This window comes from Bubalus bubalis, chromosome 6 (genome assembly GCF_019923935.1).
Source record: "Bubalus bubalis isolate 160015118507 breed Murrah chromosome 6, NDDB_SH_1, whole genome shotgun sequence".
NCBI lineage: Eukaryota > Metazoa > Chordata > Mammalia > Artiodactyla > Bovidae > Bubalus > Bubalus bubalis.
Genome location: NC_059162.1, coordinates 8570181 through 8597453, shown reverse-complemented (window position 1 = coordinate 8597453; position 27273 = coordinate 8570181). Strand labels below are relative to the sequence as shown.

At 44.7% G+C, this 27273-nt stretch overlaps 1 protein-coding gene and 1 long non-coding RNA gene across 3 annotated transcripts; one reads left to right on the top strand and one right to left on the bottom strand.

Moving 5' to 3' along the window:
* Positions 1–741: 741 nt before the first annotated feature.
* On the bottom strand, positions 742–26016 carry F11R (F11 receptor). Of its 2 annotated transcripts, none has more exons than XM_006048515.4 (10): positions 25029–26016; positions 5047–5115; positions 4789–4896; positions 4426–4572; positions 3926–4128; positions 3463–3565; positions 3218–3325; positions 2986–2998; positions 2622–2670; positions 742–2481 (listed from the first exon to the last, which is right to left on the bottom strand). In XM_006048515.4, exons 1-10 carry the CDS (start codon positions 25087–25089, stop codon positions 2446–2448), a joined length of 897 nt encoding a protein of 298 aa, XP_006048577.1. In that variant the 5' UTR covers positions 25090–26016; the 3' UTR covers positions 742–2445. The 2 variants fall into 2 exon arrangements, with proteins under 2 accessions (XP_006048577.1, XP_025143292.1); XM_025287507.3 differs by having other exon boundaries at positions 2655–2670; positions 25029–25725.
* On the top strand, positions 23988–25859 carry LOC112585524. The gene is made up of 2 exons (XR_003109884.2): positions 23988–24079; positions 24430–25859. It is a non-coding gene; the product is annotated as an uncharacterized LOC112585524 (long non-coding RNA).
* Positions 26017–27273: the final 1257 nt, after the last annotated feature.

The following is a 27273-nucleotide window of genomic DNA, read 5'->3' as shown; positions in this document are numbered from 1 at the left end:
ACCGAGGTTCGAGCCCTGGGTTGGGAAGATCCCCTGGAGAAGGAAATGGCAATCCACTCCAGGACTATTGCCTGGAGAATCCCACGGACAGAGGAGCCTAGTAGGCGACAGTCCATGGGGTCCCAAAGAGTCGGACACGACTGAGCGACTTCACTTACTTACTTCACTTAAAGTGCAAGTTGTCCTTTCCTCATGTATCTCCTTTACTGATCTGTCCCATGCCCCAGCATGCAGAAATGGACCAATCTATTTCCCACTTTCCCCCACCTTGATCTGCAAATCCTATTAACACAGGGACAACAAACATATCCTTAATGTTCAATCATTTTATCTCTAATCAGGTTGGGTCCATGTCTAAAACACGAATCTCTACAGAATCACCCTGTTCTCCAACACCAAGTCTCCTTTTAATATAGATTATATTCATTTGAAACATTACCATTCAAGTACAGTCTAATGGTAAGTTAAAGTGAAAATGAAGTGGCTCAGTCGTGTCTGACTCTTTGCAACCCCATGGACTGTAGCCTGCCAGGCTCCTCCATCCGTGGGATTTTCCAAGCAAGAATACTGGAGTGGGTTGCCATTTCCTTTTCCAATGGTAAGTTAAACTGAAATCTAACCACCAGATTCTGTAGAAGGATATCCCTGATCTCTTAAATACTACAGGGAAGATAATTGAATGTCGAAGTCACTCTGGGAGTTCCAATTCTTTAAAGCTAGAACTTCAGGATTTAAACAAACTCAATGTGAAAAATAAACATTTATTACAAAAATTAGTTTTAACATTCTAAAATGAAAGCAGATGAGGTGTTTTCCAACTCAAAGGGGCTGTTGTTAGCTGGAGAAGTAAATTCCAAGGCTGGTAATTACTGACTCATACTCCTCAAGTGACTTAGGGAGTGAGGAACCATTTGCTCCAGACTTGCAAGAGCAATGATTCACCTCTGCCTCCCTGTGCCCTTTACTCCCTTTACTCCTTCCCACCCTGTCTCCCAACCAGGAAGCTGAAACATACTTTGATATTTTCATTCTTACTGAACCGTTTCACAATCTCTACTTTCATTGCTTAATTAGATTTTATTTCCATCTGGAAAGCTTATTTTTTATTGGTGCGTGACAATATGATTTGTTTTTTGTTTTTCCTTCTGGACCCTGGATGAAAAGAAAACTCAGTTCTGGGAGGAACTGTTAGTCAGATAAGGGTACAGAATATGGTCAAATGGTGCTCAGTCTCCTCCACAAAATTAGCAAAATCAATCCTAGAAGATCCCTTATTTGCCCTCTTGCTAGTTAATAAATAGACTACTGGGGTAAAGGGAGAAACAGATTCAAGGGCAAAGAAGGGTCCAGATGGGATGAGGAAAGCAGGGCCCGGCGTGCCTACCCCACTCACTCCTGCTCTCATTTATGCCTATCCTCTAAATAAAGTAGTAGTACTACTTTAAACTACTAGTAAAGAAGTGGTTCTCCAAAGGATTTGAGAAATCCTGCCTCAGGCCCTGGAGCAGCTTTTCCTGTAGCCTCTGGGAAGTGTACTAGCGCATCTAGGTTGGCAGAGGTGGGAGGGTGGTCTTCTTTCACTGGGTGAGTCAGATCAAGTAGAACCTGGAGCACAGCATCACTTCAGCCAGGTGCTCGCCTCCTACCGCAAGAGGACTCTGGAACATTAGATTTCAACATAGGGCTAAGACCACACACACACACACACACACTCTCACACGCTCAGCAGAACTGACTGCTACACAAATTTCCATAACCCTGCAGACATATCTTAAAAGGGCAGGTCAAGTTGTTCCAACCAAGAGAAGGGTGATAGCTTGAGCTACCCACTCCAGCTTTCTTTTCTGCAGATCAGCGTCTTGTTTTCCCTACAGACACAGTTGTCAGTCTGATTGTGTTCGGGAAGAAGATGGTGCAGGAGGATCCCAGTGGCACTTCCCATGGAAGACAGAAGAAAGTGGCCTGCAGAGGTGGCAGAGACTTGACACCATTTCCAAACAACCATTCCAGCTGCTCCAGTCTCCAGCCCCCACTCTAGAACAGCTGCACCAGGCCTCAGCACGGCAGGTAGGAGTCAAGAAACCAGACTCCAGATTCCTATCTGAGAACCACTACATGCAGGGGGCAGTGAGTACCCCACTGCTCTTGTGGTCTACTTGTGGTCAGCAGGCATCAGTCAGGACTTCTCTCTGATCCCTTGTAGGGCTGAGACAAGAAGGTTTGAAACAAGTCCCAGGCCACTCAGTAGTGGTGGGAAAGGAAGGGAGGCAGGAAGGTGCACATTGCTGAAATTATTATAAAACACAACCTAAGATAAAAGTGGGGGCCCCTGAGGGGGCTCGAAGACACATAAGGCATCCTGTGAAACTACAGACTTCAGGGGCCAGAGTCTGGTAGCACCTGAGTAAGGCAAGCACTGAGGACAGGAGAGAAGCCGGACCAGGGTCACACCAAGAATGACGAGGTCTGTCTGAACTCCCCCTGGAGAAATAAAACATCCAAGTCAGCTCTCGTCAGTCTTCTCTAGCTGCTAGATAATCCCAAGAATACATGTGAACATGGGCTGGAAACCCCCGACTCCAGCCAGGGGGCCCTCCTCATCCCAGGGCAGGCATACTCACGTCACTTCGAGCACTGGGCTGGCTGTAAATTACCTTCTTATTGGAGGTCCTAAAGACAAGCCAGAAGATGGAGACACTCAGCACCCGCCTCGCCCCCGCCATCCCTCTCCTTAACCTCCGCTCATTAACGTTAGATGTCAGGACTGAGAACTTCATGGACGCATGGAGCTCTTGGTAGGCAGGTTTGGGTGGAGGGAGAAAGGACAAGCACAGGACCGCAGTGGACCATGGTAGGAATCCAGATGTTCTCCCTACCAGGCTGGTCGTCTCCCCTCCAACCTCTTCCCCTGGGCACATTTCAGCTTCAAACCATTCACAAACACGTTCTCAACCTCAGAGAGCCCCTGGACAGCAGCTCACTCACCCTTTCTTTGCTCCTGAAAGACAAGAAATGGGACCATGAGTGTCAGCAGAGTAGAAGACAGCATGGCACCGGAAGATGGGGAACCCAGTGTGTGGTCCTGAGACACGGGTGAGCCATGCTTCCCGGGAGGTAACGCAGCACACAAAGGCTCAGTACCAGGTCGGCACTCAGGTGGCACTCAAGAATCAGGCCCCGAAGCAGGGAGGATCCACCTTTGAGGGCAAATACTCACTGTCAAAGTAGCCTCGGCTATAGGCGAACCAGATGCCAAAAATCAAGGCTCCCAGGAGAATGAGTGTTACAAGGACAGCTGCCACGATGCCCCCAACATTGAGCTCCACTATGGGACACAAGGGAGAGGTCAGGCGCCTGAATACGCCTTCACGGCACGGACAGCACCACCAAAGCCAGGACGGAAAGCAGACCCCAATCCGCACCCCAGGTCTGAGCGCAAGCCCCAGCCACACCCTCACTCACCAGCATCCATGTGCACGGTGTCTGACTTCACGGGGGACGCATAGCCATTCTGTGCCACACAGGTGAAATCTCCAGTGTCAGAGGCCGACACGGGATCAAAGATCTAGCGGGCAGAAAACGAATTGGCTTCCTGCTTGAAGAAGCCACTTACCTCTCTTTTATGTCTCCTGACCCTCATGCCAAAGTTACCTTGCTGCTTGCTTTTTCCCCACCTTCAGAGCTTCTATAACCCTGCACCCCATCACTCACACCCTTTACCCCAACCCCACCTGCACTGCCTGCAGTGCAGGAGACCCAGGTTTGATCCCTGGGCCGGGGAGATCCCCTGGAGAGAGAAATGGCAATCCACTCCAGTATTCTTGCCTGGAGAACTCCATGGACAAAGGAGCCTGGCAGGCTACAGTCCATGGGGTCACGAAGAGTCGGTCATGACTGAGTAACTAACACACACACACATCCATACCAACTCCCCTGTCTTCTGGTTCAGGGTATAGGAAGAGTTGCTGAAGGCACGGTTGCTCTTGGGTTCCAGAGGCATCTCTACTCCATCCTTGAACCACTTGTATTCAGACGGCGGGGAGCCATCTTTCTCTGAGCAGGTCAGCACAGCTCGGGTTCCAATGGTAACAGAGGAGGGGACGTTGATTGTAGGCTTGGATGGAGGCACTGGAGAGGGAGAGAAGGCACTGGTCACAAGGGTGGGAGGGCTGCCTGCAGGCACAGTAGCAGGCACCCCCATCCATCAGCTCTAGCCCTCTGTCCTTACTGTGCCCTTAGTTTCCCCTAACCAGGTGCTTATCACTCTCTGTCAGCACCAGGACTCTGAATACCCTCCTCCCTGCCCCACCTGCAACCTGCCATGAGCATGCTCACTATTAGTGAGCTCTGAAGCTTAGCAGAGTCTGCTAAGGGTTTAGGGAAGCAACCGACTGCAAACCCACACAGAAGACCTGCGGCACGTACCGAGCACGATGAGCTGGACAGTGACCTCCCCGTAGGTATTGCCGCCCTCATCAGAGACCATACAAGTATACATCCCCGTGTCTTTCCGGGTCACAGAATGGAAGGTGATGCCAGTATCCGAAAAGGTCACTCGGTTCTCATAGGAAGCTGCCAGGGGAGAGGAAGCAGGGGAAGAGTGAGCTGGAGAGCTGAGAGAAGCTGATGACGGCAGCACCCAAGACACAAGGGCTCTCTTCCTCCCACCAGCAAGGGCGACGGGAAGGCGCTGGAGACTTGAGCCCCAAGGTGCCCCCCTCCCCTGGAATCCAAGCACAACCAATCCCTCTACAAGTAGGCAGTCAGCAAGGAGATGGAGCGACTCACCTGTGATTTTGTTGTTATAGCAAACGAGACCTCTGATATCACCATGGGTAAACTTCCACTCCACACGCGGCGAGGAGAAGCCCGAGTAGGAGCAGGACAGCTTGGCAGCTGCAGGCAGAATCCAGGTGAGTTGGAGGAAGGAGCAGGAGTATATGGACCCAAAGCACCACGTGGGTTGGATATTCCCCAGAGGTCTGCCCCTGCTCACCTCCCTCTCACCCCAGCCCCCACCATCCCCCACAGCACCTCCCAACTCACGGTTATTCTCAGGAACTCTGACTACCGGTTCATAGGTTTGCACCGCACCCCTGCCCAATGCCAGGGAGCCTGAGAAGAAGAGAGGTAGGTCCATCAGGAGTGGACAGAGAAATGCCATGGAGAGGGAAGAGCAGTCCCAGCTGATGGAGCATCTGGAGCCGGGACCCTCTGTGCTGAGATCTCAAGGTCAAGGGATTCAAGAGATCCAAACTCCTCTCAGATTTCACACCCTCTCACCATCTTCTTCAAATGCTTTTTGCTAAACTGCAGGCCAATACTTGTTTAATCAATGGAAATAAAACATTTATTTCTAAGGCAATGTCCTTCATTAAAAAAAAAAATTTCCCTCTGTGACTATCAATAATCTAATTAGTTCCTACCAGTCCAAGAACAGTTTCCCAAATGACATTTCAGAGTTCAGAGAAAGCTTCTCAGCAAATAATTGTTGTCACTCGTCAGACAATCCTGGCAGGAAGCCAGAAAGCTGGAGGCAAAGACGGGAAAGAAAGGAAGAGGCAGTAATAGGGTAATAATACTCGGCATTTTGAGGGCATTTTGTGCTTTTTAAGGTGTTTTCACATACATTACTTCGTTTGATCCTTGAAACAAGAAAGACAGATCAGCAGGACAAGTATCATCCCAGTTTTACACAAGGAAATAAAGTAAAGAAACGTGTCTAAGATCACACAGCTGGTTCTGGACCAGAACTGGGCTCAGATTACCTCAATAGAATCTCAATCACTGGGTTGGGAAGATCCCCTGGAGAAGGAAATGGCAACCCACTCCAGTATTATTCCTTGGAAAATCCCACAGTCAGAGGACCCTGGTGGGCTACAGTCCATAGGGTTGCAAAGTTGGACACGACTGAGCAACTTCACTTTCACTTCTGCCCAAAGGAAAAGGGAAAGAAAAGGTGGTGTGTGTGGTGGGGTTGAGAGAGGAGGTGAGAGACAGGCTAATAAATAACATGGTGGGAGAGAGGCAGCAGGTTCACAGGAGGGGCTGACACTCCAAAACAAGCGCCAGCACAGGACTCTGGGATGGTGATACAGTCACCAGCCTGCACTTGCAGAGTTACTCTCAATTATGCTTTCCAAGCCCAAACTGAAGAAAGATGCTTTAGTCAAAATCCTGTCTTTCTTAGATAAATGCAAGCACATCTGTTCAATGCAAGTATATTTTTCCTTTATTAAATTACTCATATAACTGAGTATGCAAAAGTAGGAAATCAAGAGATACCTGGAGTAACAGGTAAGTTTGCCTTGGAGTACAAAATGAAGCAGGGCAAAGGCTAATAGAGTTTTGCCAAGAGAACACACTGGTTGTAAGCAAACACCCTCTTCCAATAACACAAGAGAGGACTCTACACATGGATATCACCAGATGGTCAATATCGAAATCAGATTGATTATATTATTTGCAGCCAAGGATGGAGAAGCTCTATACAGTCAGCAAAAACAAGACCAGGAGCTGACTGTGGCTCAGATCATGAACTCCTTATTGCCAAATTCAGACTTAAATTGAAGAAAGTAGGGAAAACCACTAAACCATTCAGGTATGACCTAAATCAAACCCTTTATGATTATACAGTGAAAATGACAAATAGATTCAAAAGATTAGATCTGATAGACAGAGTGCCTGAAGAAGTATGGATGGAGATTCACGACATTGTACAGGAGGCAGGGATCAAGACCATCCCCAAGAAAAAGAAATGCAAGAAGGCAAAATGGTTGTCTGAGGAGGCCTTACAAATAGCTGAGAAAAGAAGAGAAGCTAAAGGCAAAGGAGAAAAGGAAAGATATACCCATTTGAATGCAGAGTTCCAAAGAATAGCAAGAAGAGATAAGAATGCCTTCCTCAGTGATCAATGCAAAGATATAGAGGAAAACAATAGAATGGGAAAGACTAGAGATCTCTTCAAGAAAATTATAGATACCAAGGGAACATGTCATACAAAGATGGGTACAATAAAGGACAGAAATGGTATGGACCTAACAGAAGCAGAAGACATTAAGAAGAGGTGGCAAGAATACACAGAAGAACTATGCAAAAAAGATCTTCCTGACTCAGATAACCACAATGGTGTTATCACACCACAATGGAGAGCCAGACATCCTGGAATGTGAAGTCAAGTGGGCCTTAGGAAACATCACTACGAACAAAGCTAGTGGAGGTGATGGAATTCCAATTGAGCTATTTCAAATCCTAAAAGATGATGCTGTGAAAGTACTGCACTCAACATGCCAGCAAGTTTGGAAAACTCAGCAGCAGCCACAGGACTGGAAAAGGTCAGTTTTCATCCCAGTCCCAAAGAAAGGCAATGCCAAAGAATGCTCAAACTACTGCACAATTGCACTCATCTGACACACTAGTGAAGTAATGCTCAAAATTCTCCAAGCCAGGCTTCAACAGTACATGAACCATGAACTTCCAGATGTTCAAGATGAATTTAGAAAAGGTAGAGGAACCAGAGATAAAACTGCCAACATCCGTTGAATCATCGAAAAAGCAAGAGAGTTCCAGAAAAACATCTACTTCTGCTTTATTGACTATGCCAAAGCCTTTGACTCTGTGGATCACAATAAACTGGAAAATTCTTAAAGAGATGGGACTACCAGACCACCTGACCTACCTCCTGAGAAATCTGTATGCAGGTCAGGAAGCAACAGTTAGATACGGACATGGAACAACAGACTGGTTCCAAATTGAGAAAGGAGTACTTCAAGGCTGTGTATTGTCACCCTGCTTATTTAGCTTATATGCAGAGTATATCACAAGAAATGCCGGGCTGGTTGAAGCATAAGCTGAAATCAAGATTGCCGGGAGAAATCTCAATAACCTCAGATATGCAGATGACACCACCTTTATGGCAGAAAGCAAAGAAGAAGGCTTAAAATTCAACATTCAGAAAACTTAGATCATGGCATCTGGTCCCATCACCTCATAGCAAATAGATGGGGAAACAGTGAAAACAGTGTCAGACTTTATTTTGGGGGGCTCCAAAGTCACTGCAGATGGTGACTGCAGCCATGGAATTAAAAGACACTTGCTCCTTGGAAGAAAAGCTAGGACCAACCTAGATAGCTTATTAAGAAACAGAGACATTACTTTGCCAACAAAGGCCGTCTAGTCAAACCTATGGTTTTTCCAGTAGTCATGTATGGATGTGAGAGTTGGATCTTAAAAGAAAGCTGAGTGCTTGAAGAATTGATTCTTTTGAACTGTGGTGTTGGAGAAGACTCTTGAGAATCCCTTGGACTGCAAGGAGATCCAACCAGTCAATCCTAAAGGAATCAGTCCTGAATATTCATTGCAAGGACGGATGCTGAAGCTGAAACTCCAATACTTTGGCCACCTGATGCGAAGAACAGACTCATTGGAAAAGACCCTGATGCTGAGAAAGATTGAAGGCAAGGGGAGAAGGGCACGACAGAGGATGAGATGGTTGGATGGCATCACTGACTCGATGGACATGAGTTTGAGGAAGCTCCAGGAGTTGGTGACGGACAGGGAGGCTAGCATGCTGCAGTCCATGGAGCTGCAGGGAGTTGGACACAACTGAGCAACTGAACTGAACTGATTACTGAATATAGTCTCTTGACCCCTGAGGCTCCCTTTTCTCATCTGAAACATGAAGGGTTTGAACTAGATATTCTGTGAAATCCTCTAGGTTCTTTTTCTTGTTTCTTTCTCTTTTTTTATAATAAATTTATTTATATTTGGTTGTGCTGGGTCTTTGTTGCTGCATGCGGATTCTCTAATTGCTATGGCTTCGGGCCATCCTTCATTGTGCAGTGCACAGGTCCTGGTTACAGTGGCCTCTCTTGATGTGCAGCACAGACTCTAGAGCACAGGCTCAGTAGTTGGGGCACACGGGCTCAGTTGCTCCACCACATTTGGAATCTTTCCAGATCAGGGATCAAATCCATGTCCCCTCTCTTGGCAGGAGGATTCTTATCCATTGTACCACCAAGAAAGTCCCTCTTTCTTTCTTCCTTTCTTTTCTGGCTTAAATATTTAGAGAGGATTTTTATGTAATTTATTTCAATTTGATACAACCACAGTGAATTAGCCAGGCTAAGTATTCTCTCTCCCATTTTATAGATGAAAAAATTGAATGTCTAAAAGGGTAAGTGGAAGATCCCAGGTTTTATAGCTAGGAAATGACAGAGCTCTGATTAGCATACAGGTTACTCCTATCCCTGCTTTCCTCCCTTATTATACCATATTTTATACATCATGCTGCTTTTCAGAAAAGCCACTGGTTTAACGGAGGCAGTGCTTCCCAGGTAGCTCAGTGGTGAAGAATCTGCCTGCCAATGCAGAAGACACGGGTTCGAACCCAGGGTTAAGAAGAGCCGCTCAAGGAGGCAAATACTGGAGTGGCAACCCACTCCAGTATTCTAGCCTAGGAAATCGCATGGACAGAGGAGCCTGGAGGGCTACAGTCCATGGGGTCTCAAAGAGTCAGACACGACTGAGTACACACGCCTTAATGGAAGGAAACTGTACTAAAATATGATTCTTTTAAAAGTCAGGTCCATTTTATCTCTAGATCACTTCTAATCATATTATTTTGTGTCTGTATATTTGGCACTACATTTCAAAGTCAAATCTATAATCAAGTGTAACAACAGACACAGAAATAAAGCAAATAACCTTTACTAAATTGAAATCTGAGGACATGGGAGTTCTCTGACTCAGCTCTCATCAAGGATGCTGATAATGAAATGTTTTGATTTTTTGCCCAAGTCAACTTTCTCTGCTTTGATGATGGGAATTTTGGGTGTTTTTTTTTTAAGATTCTCAAATTTTACAATTTGCTACCTGTGATGTGCACTGAGATACTCAAAACCAGATCTCTCTTCAGGAATGCAAGATTCGTCTTGGTTGCGGGACTACTCCCAGAAGAAAGCCTGCTGCTGTCATCCCTCTCTGAGGGTAACCAGAACACTTGCCCAGGGGCATGCCTCCTACCAGGCAGAACAGGGTCAGGGTACCAGCATCCAATGCCTGATCGAGAGGAGCGGGGGTTAGGATTCTGGACTTCCACTGCTGTAGCTTGGATTCAATACATGAGTGGGGAACCAAGATCCAGCCTGTCCTGTGGCCAGAAATAGAGAGGGAGAACCAGCAAGAACTGACTTTTGGGGACTTCCCTGGTGGTCCAGTGGTTAAGACACTGTGCTTCCAATGCAGGGGAAGCGGGTTCAATCCCTGGTCAGGGAACTAAGATGGCACATGCCATGTGATAAAAAAAAAAAAGTGGGGTGTGGGGAGGACATATAAAGCACAATGAAGGGATCTTTCTGCTTCAAAGTTCCCTGTGCAGAAGGCTGAGGCCTTGTTGGGACTAGAGTGCAGCTCAACTTCTCCCTCTGCCCAATCCGGTTTCCTTTCCATAGGTGTGGATCCCAAGAGCACTCCCTCCTAAATGTCTTAGGACAGTAATTGACATCTCAGAGTCGGCTTCCCGAGAAGCCAACCTATGACACCACCCAAATAAAGAACAGCTTCTAATTAAGCTAAAAACTAGCCCTTGAAATAAAAGGCCACCTAAAAGAAGACAGATAAATAAACCACAGCATATGAATTCCACGGTTATTTCTGCCTTACTTCTAACTTTAGCCAAAGTTCTTTTTTGCGTCCTCTCAGGTCATCAGATCTAGACCATGCTCAGGAATGACACCACCACATAGATTCACAAACACACTGGACAACAGGCATCTTCCCCTTCTCATGAAGTCTGACTGCTATTACCTAGTCCAGGCTTCTCTTCTCTTATTTAAAATACAGGGCCCTTTACCTCCTGGCCCTCCCACCCTCCTCTGATGCAGGCACTGCTGATGACTTCCCCATGACCTGACTGCAGTGCTCAGAGTTCTACTGTGACTGCGTGCATATTGCACCATGAGTCAAGTCCAGCCACCGTGTCCTTCCTTCCTAGTGACCGCAGGACACCCCAGTCATCCTGATCCATGGTCCCTTTCTCATTCCAGAACAAGCCTCTGGAACCAGCCTGCCTGCATTCAAATCCCAGCTCTGTTACTTATAATTTGTGTGACCTGGGCAAGCCACTTTGAACCTCAGTTTGCCCATTTGCAAAATGGGGATAATAACAGTTTCAATATCAAAGGGCTGTTGTTGAGAGTTAAACAAGTTACTACAAATAAAGGGCTTATAAGAGTGTCTGACCAACAGGAAGCACCTAATAGGTATGATGCCTTATTATCATTATCATCTGCCCATAGGTCCTTCTGTACACACTTCTTTTTCTGACTTCAAAGTAAGGTATATAAGTAAATGTAAATACTTCTGAAAAAATGCTTACATTCCAGCCCACCAAACCATCTCTCCTCTATCACCGTGACTTAGCCTTAGAAAGACTGACTCTTTTCTAGAACCACCATGTACAGACCAGCAGAGTTGAGGGCTTTCCCTCATCACATCCCAGCTACGTCACAACATCCACAATTTCCACACCCATTCTCCTCATCTATTTTATATTTTCCCTTACCGCATCACGACCTCCCTTTTGCATTTAACCTTGGACCTATATTTGGCATACTGTATGTGTGTTAGTCTCTCAGTCATGCCAAATCTTTGTGACCCCATGGACTATGGCCTGCCAGGCTTCTCTGACCATGGAATTTTCCAGGCAAGAATATTGGAGTTAGTAGCCATTCCCTTCTCCAGGGGATCTTCTCAACCCAGGGATCAAATCTGGGTCTCCCACATTGCAGGCAGATTCGTTACCATCTGAGTATACTTGGCATAATGTACATACATACAAATGTCCTACTATTGATAATTAACATGGTAAACCACAACAGAAGAAAATTTCACCTTTTCCATTGTGATGTGTAATTTACCCTTAAGTTCACAACAAGAAAAGTTACAGAGTCAAAGGTATCAATAGATTTTTGGTGCCTTTCTGTACAAAAAACCCTCACTTAATCTTGCACCCCTCTCAGGTTACAATTTTTTCCTCCCTTCTTCTCCAAACTTCTTAAAGAAGTAGTCTACACATACTGTTTGCAACCCAACATACGTGTTCACTGCTCAGCCTACTTCAGTACATCTTTGGCTCTCAACCTGAAATTAAAATTGCTTTTACTAAGGGCACCAATCATTGTATTCCTCAATTTTAAGATACCCTGATTATAAGATAAAACACTGGTTTAGTAAAAACTTCTTGGGGGGAAATTAAATATATACAATAGACTTATATTGGCTGTAAGTCACATCCCAATTTCTAAAACATTAAGATAGCCTCAGAATTAAAATATCCAGTATTTGCTTTTTCAGTTACCTTCTGTGCTCTTGGTAAGATGTTTGATCCTGCTGACTAGTCCACTTTTAAGTCATCACCATCTTTCCTTCATTCTAGTCAATCAAGCACCAAGCACTACAATGTCATCTCCCAAACCTCCCCAAATTTTTTAGTACCATCACCATCTGTTGTTCGTTGTTCATCACTAAGTTGTGCTCTGACTCTGCAACTCCACCAACGGCAGCACGCCAGGCTTCCCTGTCCTTCACTAGCTCTTGGAGTTTGCTCAGACTCACGTCCATTGAGTTGATAATGCCATCAAATCATCTTACGCTCTGTCGTTCCCTTCTCCTCTTGCCCTCAATCTTTCCCAGCATCAGGGTCTTTTCCAAGGAGTCTGCTCTTCATATCAGGTGGCAAAGTATTGGAGCTTCAGCTTCAACCCCAGTTCTTCCAATGAATATTCAGGATTGATTTCCTTTAGGATTGACTGGTTTGATCTCCTTGCAATCCAAGGGACTCTCAAGAATCTTCTCCAGCACCAGAACTCAAAATCATCACCTGGAGAATTGCATTTAGTCTTTCAGTTGTTTTCTCTGCCTTGTTTAATCTTGGCCCACTCGCATCCATCCTCCACCCCACTGATGGAGAAAGAGTTAACATTTATTGAGCACACACTATATGCCAGGCACTGCTATGAGCACATTACATGGACTACCATTTAACCCCTACAACAACCTTAGGAGTTGGATGATACTGTTATTATCATCTCTTTTCTACATGGGGAAACTGAGGCCCAGAGCTACAGATTCAAACCAGAGCAGTCCAGTTCCAGAGACTGGGCTACACTATACAGCCTTCTGGAAAGTCCAGATCTCACACTTGCTTCAAGCTTCCAGTGATTCCACATTGCCTGTAATATAAAATTCAAATTTTTCAGCCAGGCAATAGTTCTAGTAAAACCCAACCTGGTGATAAGTTTATCATCTTCATCACCCTCTCTACTCTTGCAATTTACCCCCCAGCAATACAAAACTACTTAAAATTCCCAGCAGAGTTTCACAACCTCTGCTTTTGCTCATGCTATTCTGGCCATGCGGAATACCCTTTCCCCTCTTTCTTCATCTGGCCAGCAGATATTCATCCACATTATTTTCTGGAAAATGACTTAGCCCACTCCCAATCCTTCCTCCGTCTCCTTCCTAGGCTTGCACTACACCATGCAAAACACTGTCAAAGTACTTCCCATATTATAATGACATCATCTATGTGCCTGTAGGTCTCCCCTATCAAGCAGTAAACTCCCAAAGGAGCAGGAACTTATGTTAATCTATCATTCTTTCTCATCACTTAGCATAAGTACAAATTAGTACAAATTGACATTGAACAACACAGAACCTTAACAAATCAGGTCAGAGCAAATCATTCACTATAACGTCTACTTGTTAAGATAAGACCATTTTTCAAATTGACAGATGAGGCACACCCCCACCCCCCAAAAAAAACTTGATTCAAAACACTAGCTTTAAAGCTGTAGGTATCTGCCTGCACAATGGTAGACGCTGGTTTCCCGCATGCAGAAGTGTGCAGAGCCAAAAGTGGAAGAAGTGCCAGAAGGTTTTCTAATGCAAAGTCTAAAATGTGGGGAAATGGACAAAAGATGTAAATCCATTTAAAACACCCCCAGCTCTTTGAGGAAAACTCAGCTGCTGCTGCAGCAGAGCCTGGAGTTACCTGCTCCAGCTCCCTGACTCACTGCTTGCTCTCGCCAAGTCCTGCCAAGGAACTAGCCTGCAGGAAGCCCCACAGCCACAGTCATGGCTTTTGAAGATACAGAAAGACTCCTGTGGAGCCAGAGCTGACAATTCATAGGATTAAAATCACCCCCACCAGCTGCAACGTTAAGTCTTTGGAGAAGGTATGTACTGACCTGATCAGAGCCCCAAAGGGAAAGAATCTCAAAGTGTAAGAACGGGTTCGGATGCCTACCAAAACCCTGAGAATAACTACAAGGAAAAAACTTTCTCCTTGTGGTGAAAGTTCTAATATTTGAGACTGATTCCAGATGAGGATCCATACACAACTCAATGACCTGCACAGTCCTGAGATTGCCAAGCAGATCTCTTCCATCAGTATGGAGCTAAGAGTCAAGGTTGAAATCACCATTGCAGAAGCTTAAATTAACATTTTTCTAAATATTGACAACCAGTTGTTAAACAAACAACAAAACCTATTTCTTTCATGATCACAAAAGCAACCCAAGTAAGCCCAAGCCCAAGTCATCTGAGGAGACACCTGGCTAGATCATTGCTCTTTCTGCCAAATCTTCAAAATGGTTTCTGGGGTTTAAGGATTGAATTGTATTCCCTCAAAATTCATATACGAAAGCCATAACTTCAGAAAGTAACTGTATTTGGAGACAAGCCATTTAAGGATGATATAATTGTTAAAATGAGGCCCTTAGGACATGCCCTAATCCAATCTGATTGGTGGTGTTCTACAAAGAGACACTAAGCATGCTCATGCCATAGAGGCAATGACCAGGTGAAGAGGCAGCAAGAGCTTGGCCACTGTAAGCCAAAGAGAGGTTTCAGAGGGAGCCATCCCTACCAGCACCGTGATCTTGGACTTCTGGGCTCCAGAACTGTGAGAAAATAAATTAGTGTTGTTCAAGCTACCTAGTCTTTGGTATTTTGTTATGGCGTCCCAAGCAGACCAATACAAAGGTTCAAATTGGACATCAGCAATGGCATTCTGGTTGAATCCCCAGTCACTATAGCCTTGACTCAAGTATGCATGATGACATGAACAGTGAAAGAATCAACATGCTGCACAGCAAAGGCAACCACCAACAAAAGGAAAAGGTGGGTCTTGCCTACAGTGTAAGACTCACGCTTCTAAGACAGGAGGTAAGGGCTTGATCCCTGGTCCAGGAACTAAGATCCCACATACCACACAGCATGCCTAAGCAAATAAATAAAATTTTAATTTGTTAAAAAAAAAAAAGCTAAAAACGCAACGTAGAGAATGGGATAAAATATTTGCAACTCACTTAACTGATAAAGGATTAATACCTAAAATGTATAAAGAATGCATACAAATCATAGTTAAAAAAAACAAACAAACAAACCACACCTAACCAATCTATTTTAAAAACTGTCAAGAGGATCTGCATAGACATTTTTCCAAGGAAGACAGGTATGTCTTCCAAGGAAGATGGTCAACAGGTATATGAAAAGATGCTCAACATCATTAATTATCAGGGAATGTAAATCAAAAACCATAATGAGATAACACCTCACACTTGTTAGAATGGCTATTATCAAAAAAGAAATAGGAGATTTACTGGTGGTCCAGTAGTTAGAGATCTTTGCTTCCACTGCAGGGGGCATGGGTTTGATTCCTGATCAAAGAACTAAGATTCCACAAGCTCCCCAACCCCAGAAAAGACGAGAAACAATGAATGCTGGTGAAGACATGGAGAAAAGGGAACCCTCATGCAAACTTCATGTTGGTGGGACTGTAAATTGATACAGCCATGATAGAAAACAGTATGGGGTTCTTCAAAACATTAAATGTAGAAGTATCACATGATCTGGGGCTCTCTCTACCCAGGTGGCAAAGAAGAGTCCGCCTGCAGGAGATGCAGAAGAAGCAAGAGACGCAGCTTTGACCCCTCGGTTGGGAAGATCCCCTGGAGTAGGAAACAGCAACCCACTCCAGTTGTTCTTGCTTAAGAATCCATGGACAGAGGAGCCTGATGGGCTACAGTCCACAGGGTCGCAAGAATCAGACATGACTTAGCAACTAACAACAAATCTAAGGAGAAAACAAGATGCAAGTTACCTTCCTGACAGTTGTTTTCCTCTCAGTCTCTGCCCCCAATTTCTGCCCAGTCCTGCAAAGACTCAAAGGCTAAGGATCCCTTACCCTCCACACAACTCTTGAGCTGGAATCCAGGCTCCCACACTCACAGACCTCGTGTGAGTCTCAGCGGCACTTGCTTCCAATACAGACATCCCCTTTTTCCCTTCACACTGGGGCCAGCACAGAGTTAGCCGAGGCTTCAGTGCACACATAATACACAATGGAATATCACTGAGTCATTAAAAAGAACGAAATCTTGCCATTTGTGACAACAGGGATGGACTTTAAGGGCATTATGTGAAGTGAATTAAGTCAATCAGACAAAGTCCAAATACCATATGATGTTACTTATATATGGGATCAGAAACAAACAAAAAAACTCCAAGCTCAGACACAGAAAACAGATTGGGTGCTTGCCAGAGGCAAGGAGAGGGTGGGGGGCAAAAATGAGTGAAGAGGATCAAAAGGTTACTAACTTTCAGTTAGAAAATAACTAAGTCATGGGGATATGATGCACAACATGGTAACTATAGTGAATAATGCTATACTGCATATTTAGAAGTTGCTAAGATATGCAGATGACACCACACTTATGGCAGAAAGTGAAGAGGAACTAAAAAGCCTCTTGATGAAAGTGAAAGTGGAGATTGAAAAAGTTGGCTTCAAGCTCAACATCCAGAAAACGAAGATCATGGCATCTGGTCCCACCACTTCATGGGAAATAGATGGGGAAACAGTGGAAACAGTGTCAGACTTTATTTTGGGGGGCTCCAAAATCACTGCAGATGGGGACTGCAGCCATGAAATTAAGACACTTACTCCTTGGAAGGAAAGTTATGACCAACCTAGATAGCATATTGAAAAGCAGAGACATTACTTTGCCAACAAAGGTCCATCTAGTCAAGGCTATGGTTTTTCCAGTGGTCATGTATGGATGCGAGAGTTGGACTGTGAAGAAAGCTGAACGCAGAAGAATTGATGCTTTTGAACTGTGGTGTTGGAGAAGACTCTTGAGAGTCCCTTGGACTGCAAGGAGATCCAACCAGTCCATTCTGAAGGAGATCAGCCCTGGGATTTCTTTGGAAGGAATGATGCTAAAGCTGAAACTCCAGTACTTTGGCCACCTCATGCGAAGAGTTGTCTCATTGGAAAAGACTCAGATGCTGGGAGGGATTAGGGGCAGGAGGAGAAGGGGACAACAAAGGATGAGATGGCTGGATGGCATCACTGACTCGATGGGTGTGAGTCTGAGTGAACTCCGGGAGTTGGTGATGGACAGGGAGGCCTGGCGTGCTGCGATTCATGGGGTCGCAAAGAGTCGGACATGACTGAGCGACTGAACTGAACTGAAGAGAGTAAATCTTAAAATTCTATCACAAGGAAAAAACATTCCATAACTATATATGATGACAGATGTACATTTATTGTGGTGATCATTCTTCAGTATAATTGTTATATTATTATTTTGTACATCTGAAACTAAAATGTTATATGCAAAATATACCTCCATAAAATATTTTTTTTAAAAAACCAACAGAAATTTTTTTTGGAAGGGACCCTAGGGAACCTCTATCCCATCCTTTTATAAATATATAATTTTGTTGACTTTTGACTGTGCTGGGTCTTCATTGCTGCACAGGCTGTTTTCTAGTCTCGGTGGGCAGGGGCCACTTTGCGGAGCACAGGCTCGAGGGCTCAGGCTCAGCAGCTGTGGCCCCTGGGCTTAGCTGCCCCACAGCATGTAGGATCTTCCCAGACTAGAGGTCAAAGCTGGGTCTCCCGAACTGCCAGGTGGATTCTTTACTACTGAGTCATCAGGGAAGCCCAACAAAACTAAACAAGACCTCTGCAAGGTTTGTCCACTGAAAGATTTAATTAATTATATCCAAATTCTAGACACATGTTACTGAGCATGACCAAATAAATTTAAAAAAAAGCGTGAATAATAAGATAATAGCAGCTAATATTTCTTGAATACTATGCACCAGATACTCTTTTGAGCCCTTTACAGGTTCCATTAAATCCTTGTAACAATGCTATGAAATAAATTTTATTATTGCTCCCACCTTATATATGCATTAATTGGAGCACAGAAATAAGTAATTTGCTCAAGGTCTCAAAGCTAGTAGAAGGTAGAGCTAGGATTCTAACCAGGTAACCTGGCTCCACGGTACAATAAATTATACAACTAAGTAAAAATAAAAACAAACAAATAAAACTAACCATATTGCCATGCCAAAGGTTAAGGTAGATCAATTTATTCAGAAAAATAATCCTAGGATACACGTAAAGGTATCTCTAAGAATAGATTCCAAACCCTTGACAGTACGTATTATCTGAGAGGTGAGAATACAGGCAACTTTTCTATGTTTCTATGTTTTCTACATTTGTGTAATGGCCAAGTATGTATTAAAATATTTTAAGTTAAAGAAAAAAGAGTAGGAAATGGGAGTTAAAAAGGAAAGGAAAAAAAAAAAATCAGATCACAAGAAGCAAAGAAAAATAAAACATAGCCAGAAAGAGGAAGCAAAAGCAAAGGCAAAAACAAAGGAAGAATGATCAAGAGTAACAAGAACACACCAGGAAGCACAGGAGAATGAAATAAAACTTTGAAGGTAAAATGAAATAACAGATGAGTAAGAAACAGGAGATTACAATCAAGATCCTGTATATGAGTCTGATAAATTTCAAGGAGAGAAAAAAGGCAGGAAGAAATGTGAACACATGCATTGGATTGTCTCATGAAAAATGTTTCGAGGAGAAAGAAAACAACCCTGGAAGGCAAGTATTATTGTTACCATCCCACTTTATAGATGAGAATACCAAGGCTTTTTCATAGTTGCCCCAAATCACTCAGCTGCAAACGAGGTGGTAATCTTAACCCAAGTCTGCCTGATTCTGAGTCTCCAAAACTACTGTACTACACAGTGTCTCCAGCAGAGAAGCCGGGAAACACCATTCACCCTTCAAGATTCTGGGCCAGCGTCCCTCAATCCATTATACCTTTCCCCAGTCAAAATTAATCTCTCTCCAACTTCTAGGAATATAACCTAAGAAAATAATCAAAGGTAAGCTTAAAGATGTATATTCAAGAACAATTTAATGTTATACAGCAAAGAAAAAAAAAATGCTCAGCAAAAAGTGAACAATTAAGTAAATTACAGGATAGTCATACAGTATAATACTGTAGAATGGATTTTATTTAAAGCACTGTTTGCTCAAAAAAAAAAAAGAAAGAAAGAAAAAAAAATACATATATGGCCATGATTTGCAATAATACGCTACCATCATAGAACATTAATGTTCCTGTCCTCTCTGTCATGGAGGTAGTCACCCATTTCATTTAAAACTGATATTCAGCCATTAATAATCTAAATGAGAAGGGCTCTATAACACAGTTTTGTTTTTTGCCACTGGAATTCCTACCTAATCTGACAAACTGGCCATAGCTCAAAGCAGTTTAGTACACAACTTGGTTTAAACACTGGTATGTATGGATTTCTGTTGAGCTGGTGTGACCTAAACGAATATCTGCCCACAGGGCCAAGGCTTAAGGAAAAGTCAATGGCATCAAACAGCCATTTCATTGTTTTCCAATATATTTTGCACAGGTCAGCTACACCACATATTAATCATAGAGGAAAGATTAGAATAAAGCCAGCAATCACTGTTATCTCTAGAGAACAGGATGGGATGTGATTTTATTTTCTCTATATCCCTCTGTTTTCCGATTTTCTGCATTGAATATCTATCATTTCTTAATAAGGAATTTATCATTTTGAAAAGTAATTCTATGTTCCCCAAACATTCTGTACTTCGATGACAGCCCCTGACGCATGGTGCTCTGTATTCTACTTAGTAAATACATGTCTATAGTTCCTTAGAAACAGAGAAAACGAGATACAGTTGTATCCTCCCCTGTTCTTAGAGCTGTGCTTTGCCACCAAAGCAGTGCTGTGTTAATAAGGTGGTCACAGAGGGTGGAGGCATCCAGATATCTGACAGAACCCAACCCGCCAACCTGTCCCTGTAAACACAGGTCAAACCCACAACAGAAAAGCTACTTCCTTCTACTGCTTTATTAAGAAAACTTTGGTCTCAGTATGCAATCCTGTTAATAATTAGAATTTTCCTTAAGGTGTTTTCATGCAATGAGTTTGTTTTGATCCATGTAAAAACAAACAAACAAAGGAAGGAAGGAAAAGGAGGGAAGCCAGGAAGCCAGCCAGCCAGTCTCTGGTTTTCTCTAAGAATTCATCCAAACTTCCCCTCTAAGCAGATGAGCCTCACAGGACCCACCAGCCTCAGAATAAGCCAAAGCCTCAGAAAGCCCCCAGATACAGCATGCTCACAGTTTTCAGCTGTTGGCTAATGGTTACAAATACCTGACTGCCCTTAGAGTTTCTTAATAGCAGAGGTCATTCATTTTTTAATCCCTAATCTCAGCACAGTGCTCAGAACATAGTAAACACCAATGCTTGTTGGATTAACAATTGAATCTGACATTATAGTGCAATTAGAACCTGGACCCAGGGCTTCCACCCCCGGTTTGCTCTTTCCTTCCCACCACTCACCCTGTAGAGACTGAACTCACTCCCGGGGGTTGAGGTGGGACAGATAAGGAATGCGTGGGCAAGAGGAAAGCTGTGTGAGCCAAAGACTGGCTGGGCTAAGTCTAAACAGTCAGGCTTGGCTGTACTTTCAATGACGTGGGTCAACTGACACAGCCCTCTGAGTACAGCGGAGAGTGCTGATGGCTCTGCAGGACAGGAAAGCTTTCACTCCATTGCTCCCTCCAACCCTCTCTCAGCAGAATTTCCAGTTCTACCAGCTCGGCTCTCCTCCCCCACCCACCTACTCATTACAGAGCAGGCTGTGCCTGCCTACCCAGGGCTCACTCCAAGGGCCTGGCATCAGACTTCTGGCCAGCCAGCTGCTTCCTCCCATCTGACCCCCACACTGTAAAACGAATGACACCAGGCGGACTTTGGACAGAAACCCTGCTTATCAGGGAGTCCCAGGCAGATGAACTCTGAGTTTTCAATGCCTGGAAAACCCCAGTGTGTTGTATCCACTCACTTTACTTCTCACAACCCTCTGACAACACTGAAACCTCTTCCAGTTACATTTGACAAGCGGCCATCCAGCGCTTTCCTGAACCTCTAGAGAGGAAGCTGGGCTGAGTTTAGAGATCCCCAAGGTCTCCCCTCAATGCTAACAGAAAACAAGCCCAATTTTTTTCCTAATCTCTCACATAAAATGTTTGTAGCTTTTAAATCTGTCCTTGAGCAGGAGTGTCAGCTCTTCTGAATCCACAGAATAGATACCTCTTAAACCAGAGGACTTGGGGAGGAGGTGGGGAGAGGGGTGGAATATTCTAACAGCCAAGGCCACACCAACAATATGAAAAGAACTCCAGGGCATATCAAATGAAATAAACAAGATACAGGATGGAATACAATGTATAGAGGGTGCCTCCTTTTGTGTCAGGAAAGGGAAAAGAAAGCAATATATATTTATATATACTGATATTTGTATAACAAACCACTGGAAAAATACACAGGAAACTAGGGGAGGTGTGAACCAGGTGGGAGTGATAACCCCACTTGTTTAATATTATTTTGATTCTCGAACCACGTTAATGTATTAATCTCTTCTAAACAGACAAACATCGTTGTTTGGTTTTTTAATTACAGCAGCTCCACCCCGAGCTAAAACTAGGCTGGAGATACCAGGGCAAGCCCAGATCACAGGAAACTGAAGAGAAATGTCATAAGGGGAAAGTGTTCTGGAGCAAGGAGAGAAAAACTAATAAGACACTGGAATTCCACTACCACTCACTTCCTTGTTTCACCTTGTGGCGTCACTAGTTTCTAGGTTCTGGTTTCGAGGGAACAATTCTTTCCTGGGAGAACCCCCCGAAGAGGGAGGGGAAAGGAGTGACTCACCAATCTACAGTTTGAGGTGAGTCTAACCCTGAACAGGAGAGCTAGAAAGGCTTGAGTCCAAAATATCGATATGAAACAGCCAGACTCCCAGGCTGACCCAGACAGGCACAGGGCAGCATTTTCTCCCTACTGAAATGCCTCAGTGCAGACACTTCATGAACGGGTGTGTGTGCAAACCCCAGGCTTCCAACCAGGTTTCCACTTCCGCTGCGGTCACAGCTGACACATACCATCTTGCTAAACAGAAATGCCTCTTCCTGCCTAGGAGATAGCTGGAAACTTTTTTTAAGCACAGGCTCTCTAGGGGGAGGGACGCTAGTATTGCTGGTCACCAGTTTTTCTTTTCCCAGGCCCAGTTCTCCCAGTGTTTATTCTCCAACCCTGTCCCAGCAGGTTCAGGCCTTCTTCTCCACTAGATTCCCCAGGCAGGGGTAGGGCCACTACTTGATCTTTTCTTCTTCCTTCCTGATGACAGAGTCCAGGTGAGGAGCAAGGACATGCAGGCATCCTATATAAGCTTCCAATATCCCAAGGGCAGAGGACAGACCTGCCAGGCAAGAAAGCCCCTACTTTTTCACTCTAGCCATTTGGAATCTAGCAGGATCCCTCCCTGCTTTCTCTGACCTGCTCTACTATGGGCAGCATTCTTTCACCCTCACAAAATCCAAAGTGGGGTAAGAGCTGCCCACTAATAATCGCTTTCATGGATGTCATGCAGCTATTATCCCAGTTGATCCACAGGATGAGGTTAGAACAAGTATTATTACTCCTGTAATACTCTTGTATTATAGATGAAAAGACTGAGTTACTAGACTATGATCACAAATAAGCCAGAAAGTCAAGCGAGAGCCCAGGTGGGGGGTGGCCTGGTTGTTATTTCCATTCTCACTGTGCTAATCAAATAGCATCTCCCAGGTCTAGCCCTATTTACATGTGACAAGGTCAGTTCCTCCATCTCCTGGACATGTTACTTCCCAGGATCCATCGCCCTGTCAAGCTAATACAATATCATCTCAAGTTCCCTCTAAACCACTGTTTATTGATTCCCTGAGCAGACTAGAGGGCATCCCCAAGCTCAGAAGGGTGATATCACAAGGCTTTCAGTGTCAATCTGTGACAATATATTGTGGGGTTATTCTAGAAAATGAGGGGGAAAGAGGAAAAGGGAGAAGGATGCAGTTCTAGGAGTCTTATAAGCCTGACAAATACTGTCACAAATACACTTACTGACTCAGAAATTTCTAGGTTGGGAGGTGGGGGGATGAGTACGAGGGTTGACAGGGTTGGCAAAGTGTTTACTACTGAGCACCACACCCAACAAGAAAATGACTGTGGGTGTCACTAGCAGTTCTAAGATACAGACAAGTAAATGGAGAAGAATGGGAGGGAAAGAATGGAAATTGAAGAAAGCAGGAAATGGAAGAGTAGAATGAAAGGGAGGAGTGAGAAAAGAAAGAATCTAGTGAAAAAGAAAAATTGAAAAAGGTGGACTCTGGAGCAGTATCCCAAACTGATGTTTTGATATGCTGGTTCCTGTGTCACAGGGTGCCTGAGGTGGGCCCCGGGGTAGAAAAAGGAGAAGTGAGTCAGGAGACTTTGGTTCCAGTCCCAGGTCCTTTGGTCAGTCTTATCAAGTCATTTCCCCTCTTTGTACCTGTTTCCTGATCTGTACAATAGAGGGAGGGAGGAACTGATTTGTTACTGGTCCAGTCCATCCCAAGGGTTAATGTTTTTGTGATGAGAAACAAAGAAGTCAATCCATCTGTCTAAGGGCACCCTTCACACTAAGCAAAGTGAATTATCTTGTAACCACCAATATTGGTCTTAATTGTTCATCTCTTCTACATTTCCTTAAATAGGGATCTTGAGGAGGAAATGGAGATTCTTACAGACCCCCTGCCGACACAACTATTCACAGTAGCACACACAGACGCTCAAGAATCAGGTAAGGATACAGGTGCTGACACGGGTAGACTAAGGCACAAACCATAAACTCAGTCAGGCACAAGCACAACTATAGACAGAGGCCTGCCCAGCAAGGGAGACTCATTGTTCCACAGGAAAGGGAGTGTACAAAGGCAACAAAAACTCTCAAACATGGCCAGGGGGGAGGGCAGAGTTCTGGCTCCGAGAAGGAACCAGCCAACCAAAAAACAGGACCTTCCCCTGGGAATGGTCTCTCAGTCAACAACATTTATCAAGGACTCCTGAAGTAAGTTACGCTAGAAAGGAACTTTGAATGCTGTGCTAAGAAATTTTAGATTTCAATTTTATGTATTTCCTTCCAAAAAAAAGGTTTTACAACTGGACACTTTTCCTGGAGCAACCATGCAACCTAGAGGTTCGGGAAAAGCTAAAAAGACACTTCAGCAACAACCAGGGAAAGGGACTTCCACTCCAGTCGACCTCCATTAGATTTTCTCTGAGGACCCTTCAGGAGCAAAACATCCCAAGAAAGTCAGAGGACGTGAGGCTCCCGACTGATCTCGGATGGTTTGCGGATGTTGGAGGGGCAGGATGGCCCTTCCCAGATGCTTGATCCCGGCTAGGCAGCGCCCCCGAAGCCACCAGCACTCACCAGTAAGTGAGAATGGAGGAAAGGGGAACCAACCTTTCCCCGTTATTTTTGGTAAAAGTGCGGAAGAGGCAACTCCCTCCAGGTGGATGTAAGAGGGGATCCTTATTCATAAATGTGGGGGAGGGGAGCCAGCCACTCACCAGAGGAAGGGGGAAGGGAAAAAAGAGGGACGAGTCTAGGGTGGAAAAGAGGACTAGGAGGGTGAGGCGGACTGATTTCAGAACCCCTCCCCTTTCGGGAGCCAGAGGTGTGGGGAGCGCCTCCCTCCAACCTCCGATCAGACGCACAGATTACTCCGAAAACTCCGGGAACTTACACAGGATCATCGACGTAAAGAGAAGCAACTCTGTACTGCCGACTTTCGCCTTTGTACCCATCACGATCAAGATCCCGATGCGACAGCAGTCACTGCGACCCTAGAAAGAGACACCAGCTTCGCCCACAGCAGCGCGGGGACTAAACTCCAGACGCCAGGTTGAGCCCAGCCCGGCCCTTCCCTTCACGCCCGATTGGTCGGCGCCGCTCCTCTGCACTTTCCGATTGGTGGAGGGAGCCGCCGCTCCTCTGAGTGATTCACCGTCGCCAGGTGCAGCCCCGCCCACTACTCCCCGTAAGGCGGATTGGAGCCTTTCCAAGCCCAATCCGCCCCTGATTGGGCCAGGAGACTGTCGCGTACGGAGACCCAGGCCTCACCTTCTGCAGGTGAGGACTCTCTGATTGGGCGGCGTTCCTGAAGTAGGGACTTTATGACTGGCTAGGCTCTGAACTGGAGCCGGAAGATTATCAGAGGAACACCTTAAAGGATGTGGTCGGGAAGGTGGTTGGTCTGTGGGACGCGAGAGAGAGAGGCCTGCTTTTGTTTGTTCGTTGTAATGGTCTGTTTGTTTATTCGGAATGTAAGTTGCAGCTGCAGAAACCTTGGTCAAGTCCTTTGTCAAGTGAAAACCACGTGTATTAATATGTGAGGGTCGGGAGAGAAGACCCTCAAAGTGTGTTCCTCTGCCCACTCCACTCGCAGGATTCAAGGCCGCGCTAGAGGAGGAAAGGGAAGAGGGGAATGTAGCGCTCAGTTCGGTAGTGGGAAGGGCAGAATCGAATCACCAAACACACCCAGATAATAGAAACTGACCTACAGACGCTCTATAAACATCACTGTGAGTGACTGTGGGTATGTCCTTTACACATGTTTAATCAGTCAGCAGAGGTCTGCATGCATTTCAGTATTACTTATCGTCTCACTGCAGATAACTGCGTGCCTGCTGAACCCTCTTTCTATAGGCTATGTTGATACTGTTAATATTTATATTGTTACAGCGTTTTTATTTGAAACCCATTCTCAACACCTTTACTATTTCTAGTTTCCAATATTTTACAATGATTTTACATTGTGATCGTAATACTTTTTTTTTTTTTTTTTTTTTTTTGAACTTTTTGGCTGCGCAAGGCTGCGTTCTGGATCTTATTTCCAGATCAGCAATTAAACCCACGCCCCCTGCAGGAAAAAAAATAGGGAAGTCCCTATTTTTTTCTTAGTATATCCAGGTTGTCCGTGGGAAAACTTCCTGAACTTTATCTCACTGCAAGTAAGAAGTCCATAGTGAAGTGAAGTGAAGTCGTTCAGTCGTGTCCGACTCTTTGTGACCCCATGGACTGTGGCCTACCAGGCTTCTCCGTCCATGTGATTTTCCAGGCAAGAGTCCTGGAGTGGGTTGCCATTTCCTTCTCCAGGGGATCTTCCCCACCCAGGGATCAAGAGCAGGTCTCCCGCATTGTAGGCAGACGCTTTTACCATCTGAGCCCCCAGGGAAATCCATACTTGTATCCAAAACAGTGGTATTTTTTTGACCTTTTGCTCTTTCATCTTTGTCCCATTCCTTTGGGCCAAAAGTTCTCTTCATGTTTCACCCAACTTAAAGCAATGTGTATCAAGCACCTATTGGGTGCTGTGAGGGAATACAAATAAATATAAACCATAATCTGTGACTTCAAATGACTTACAGTTTACTTCCACTACAATACAGGAAACAGGACAATATGTATCCAAAAAAGAAACTTCCTAAAGTTTCAAAAGAGAAACACTTGCAACACTCTGGTTTTTAGCCTCAAGGGAATTTAAAGTCTTGGAGAGACATACACATCAAGTTAAATATGACAGTAAAGAGAAGAGAGAAGAGCTTAGAGAGGGGACCAGGAACTCTGGACTGTGATTGTCAAAGAAAATTTTAAGATGGGCGAACTTAAGCAGGGATTTTATCTATTTACATGTACACACTGTTTGTTGTTGTTTAAACCCTGAGTTGTGTCCAGCTCTTTTGTGACCCCATGGACTATATATAGCCCATCAGGCTCCTCTGTCCATGGGATTTCCCAAACAAGAATACTGGAGTGGGTTACCATTTCCTTTTCCAGGGGGTTGTCCTGACGGAGGGATCGAAGCCGTGTCTCCTGTATTTGCACGCAGATTCTTTACCACAGAGCCACCAGGGAAGCCCTAACAGTGCTTTATTTGTTTATTTTTTGCTGTGCTGGGTCCTTCTTGCGGCACACAGGCTTTCTCTAGT

Excerpts from the sequence above, each read along its gene's own strand:
- F11R (XM_006048515.4), bottom strand. The coding sequence starts at position 25,089 with ATGGGTACAAAGGCGAAAGTCGGCAGTACAGAGTTGCTTCTCTTTACG. Across the intron at positions 4,897-5,046 it reads CAGAGTTCCTGAGAATAACC|CTGCCAAGCTGTCCTGCTCC; the intron begins GTGAGTTGGGAG and ends TTCTGCCTGCAG. Across the intron at positions 2,482-2,621 it reads AGCCCAGTGCTCGAAGTGAC|GGGGAGTTCAGACAGACCTC; the intron begins GTGAGTATGCCT and ends TTATTTCTCCAG.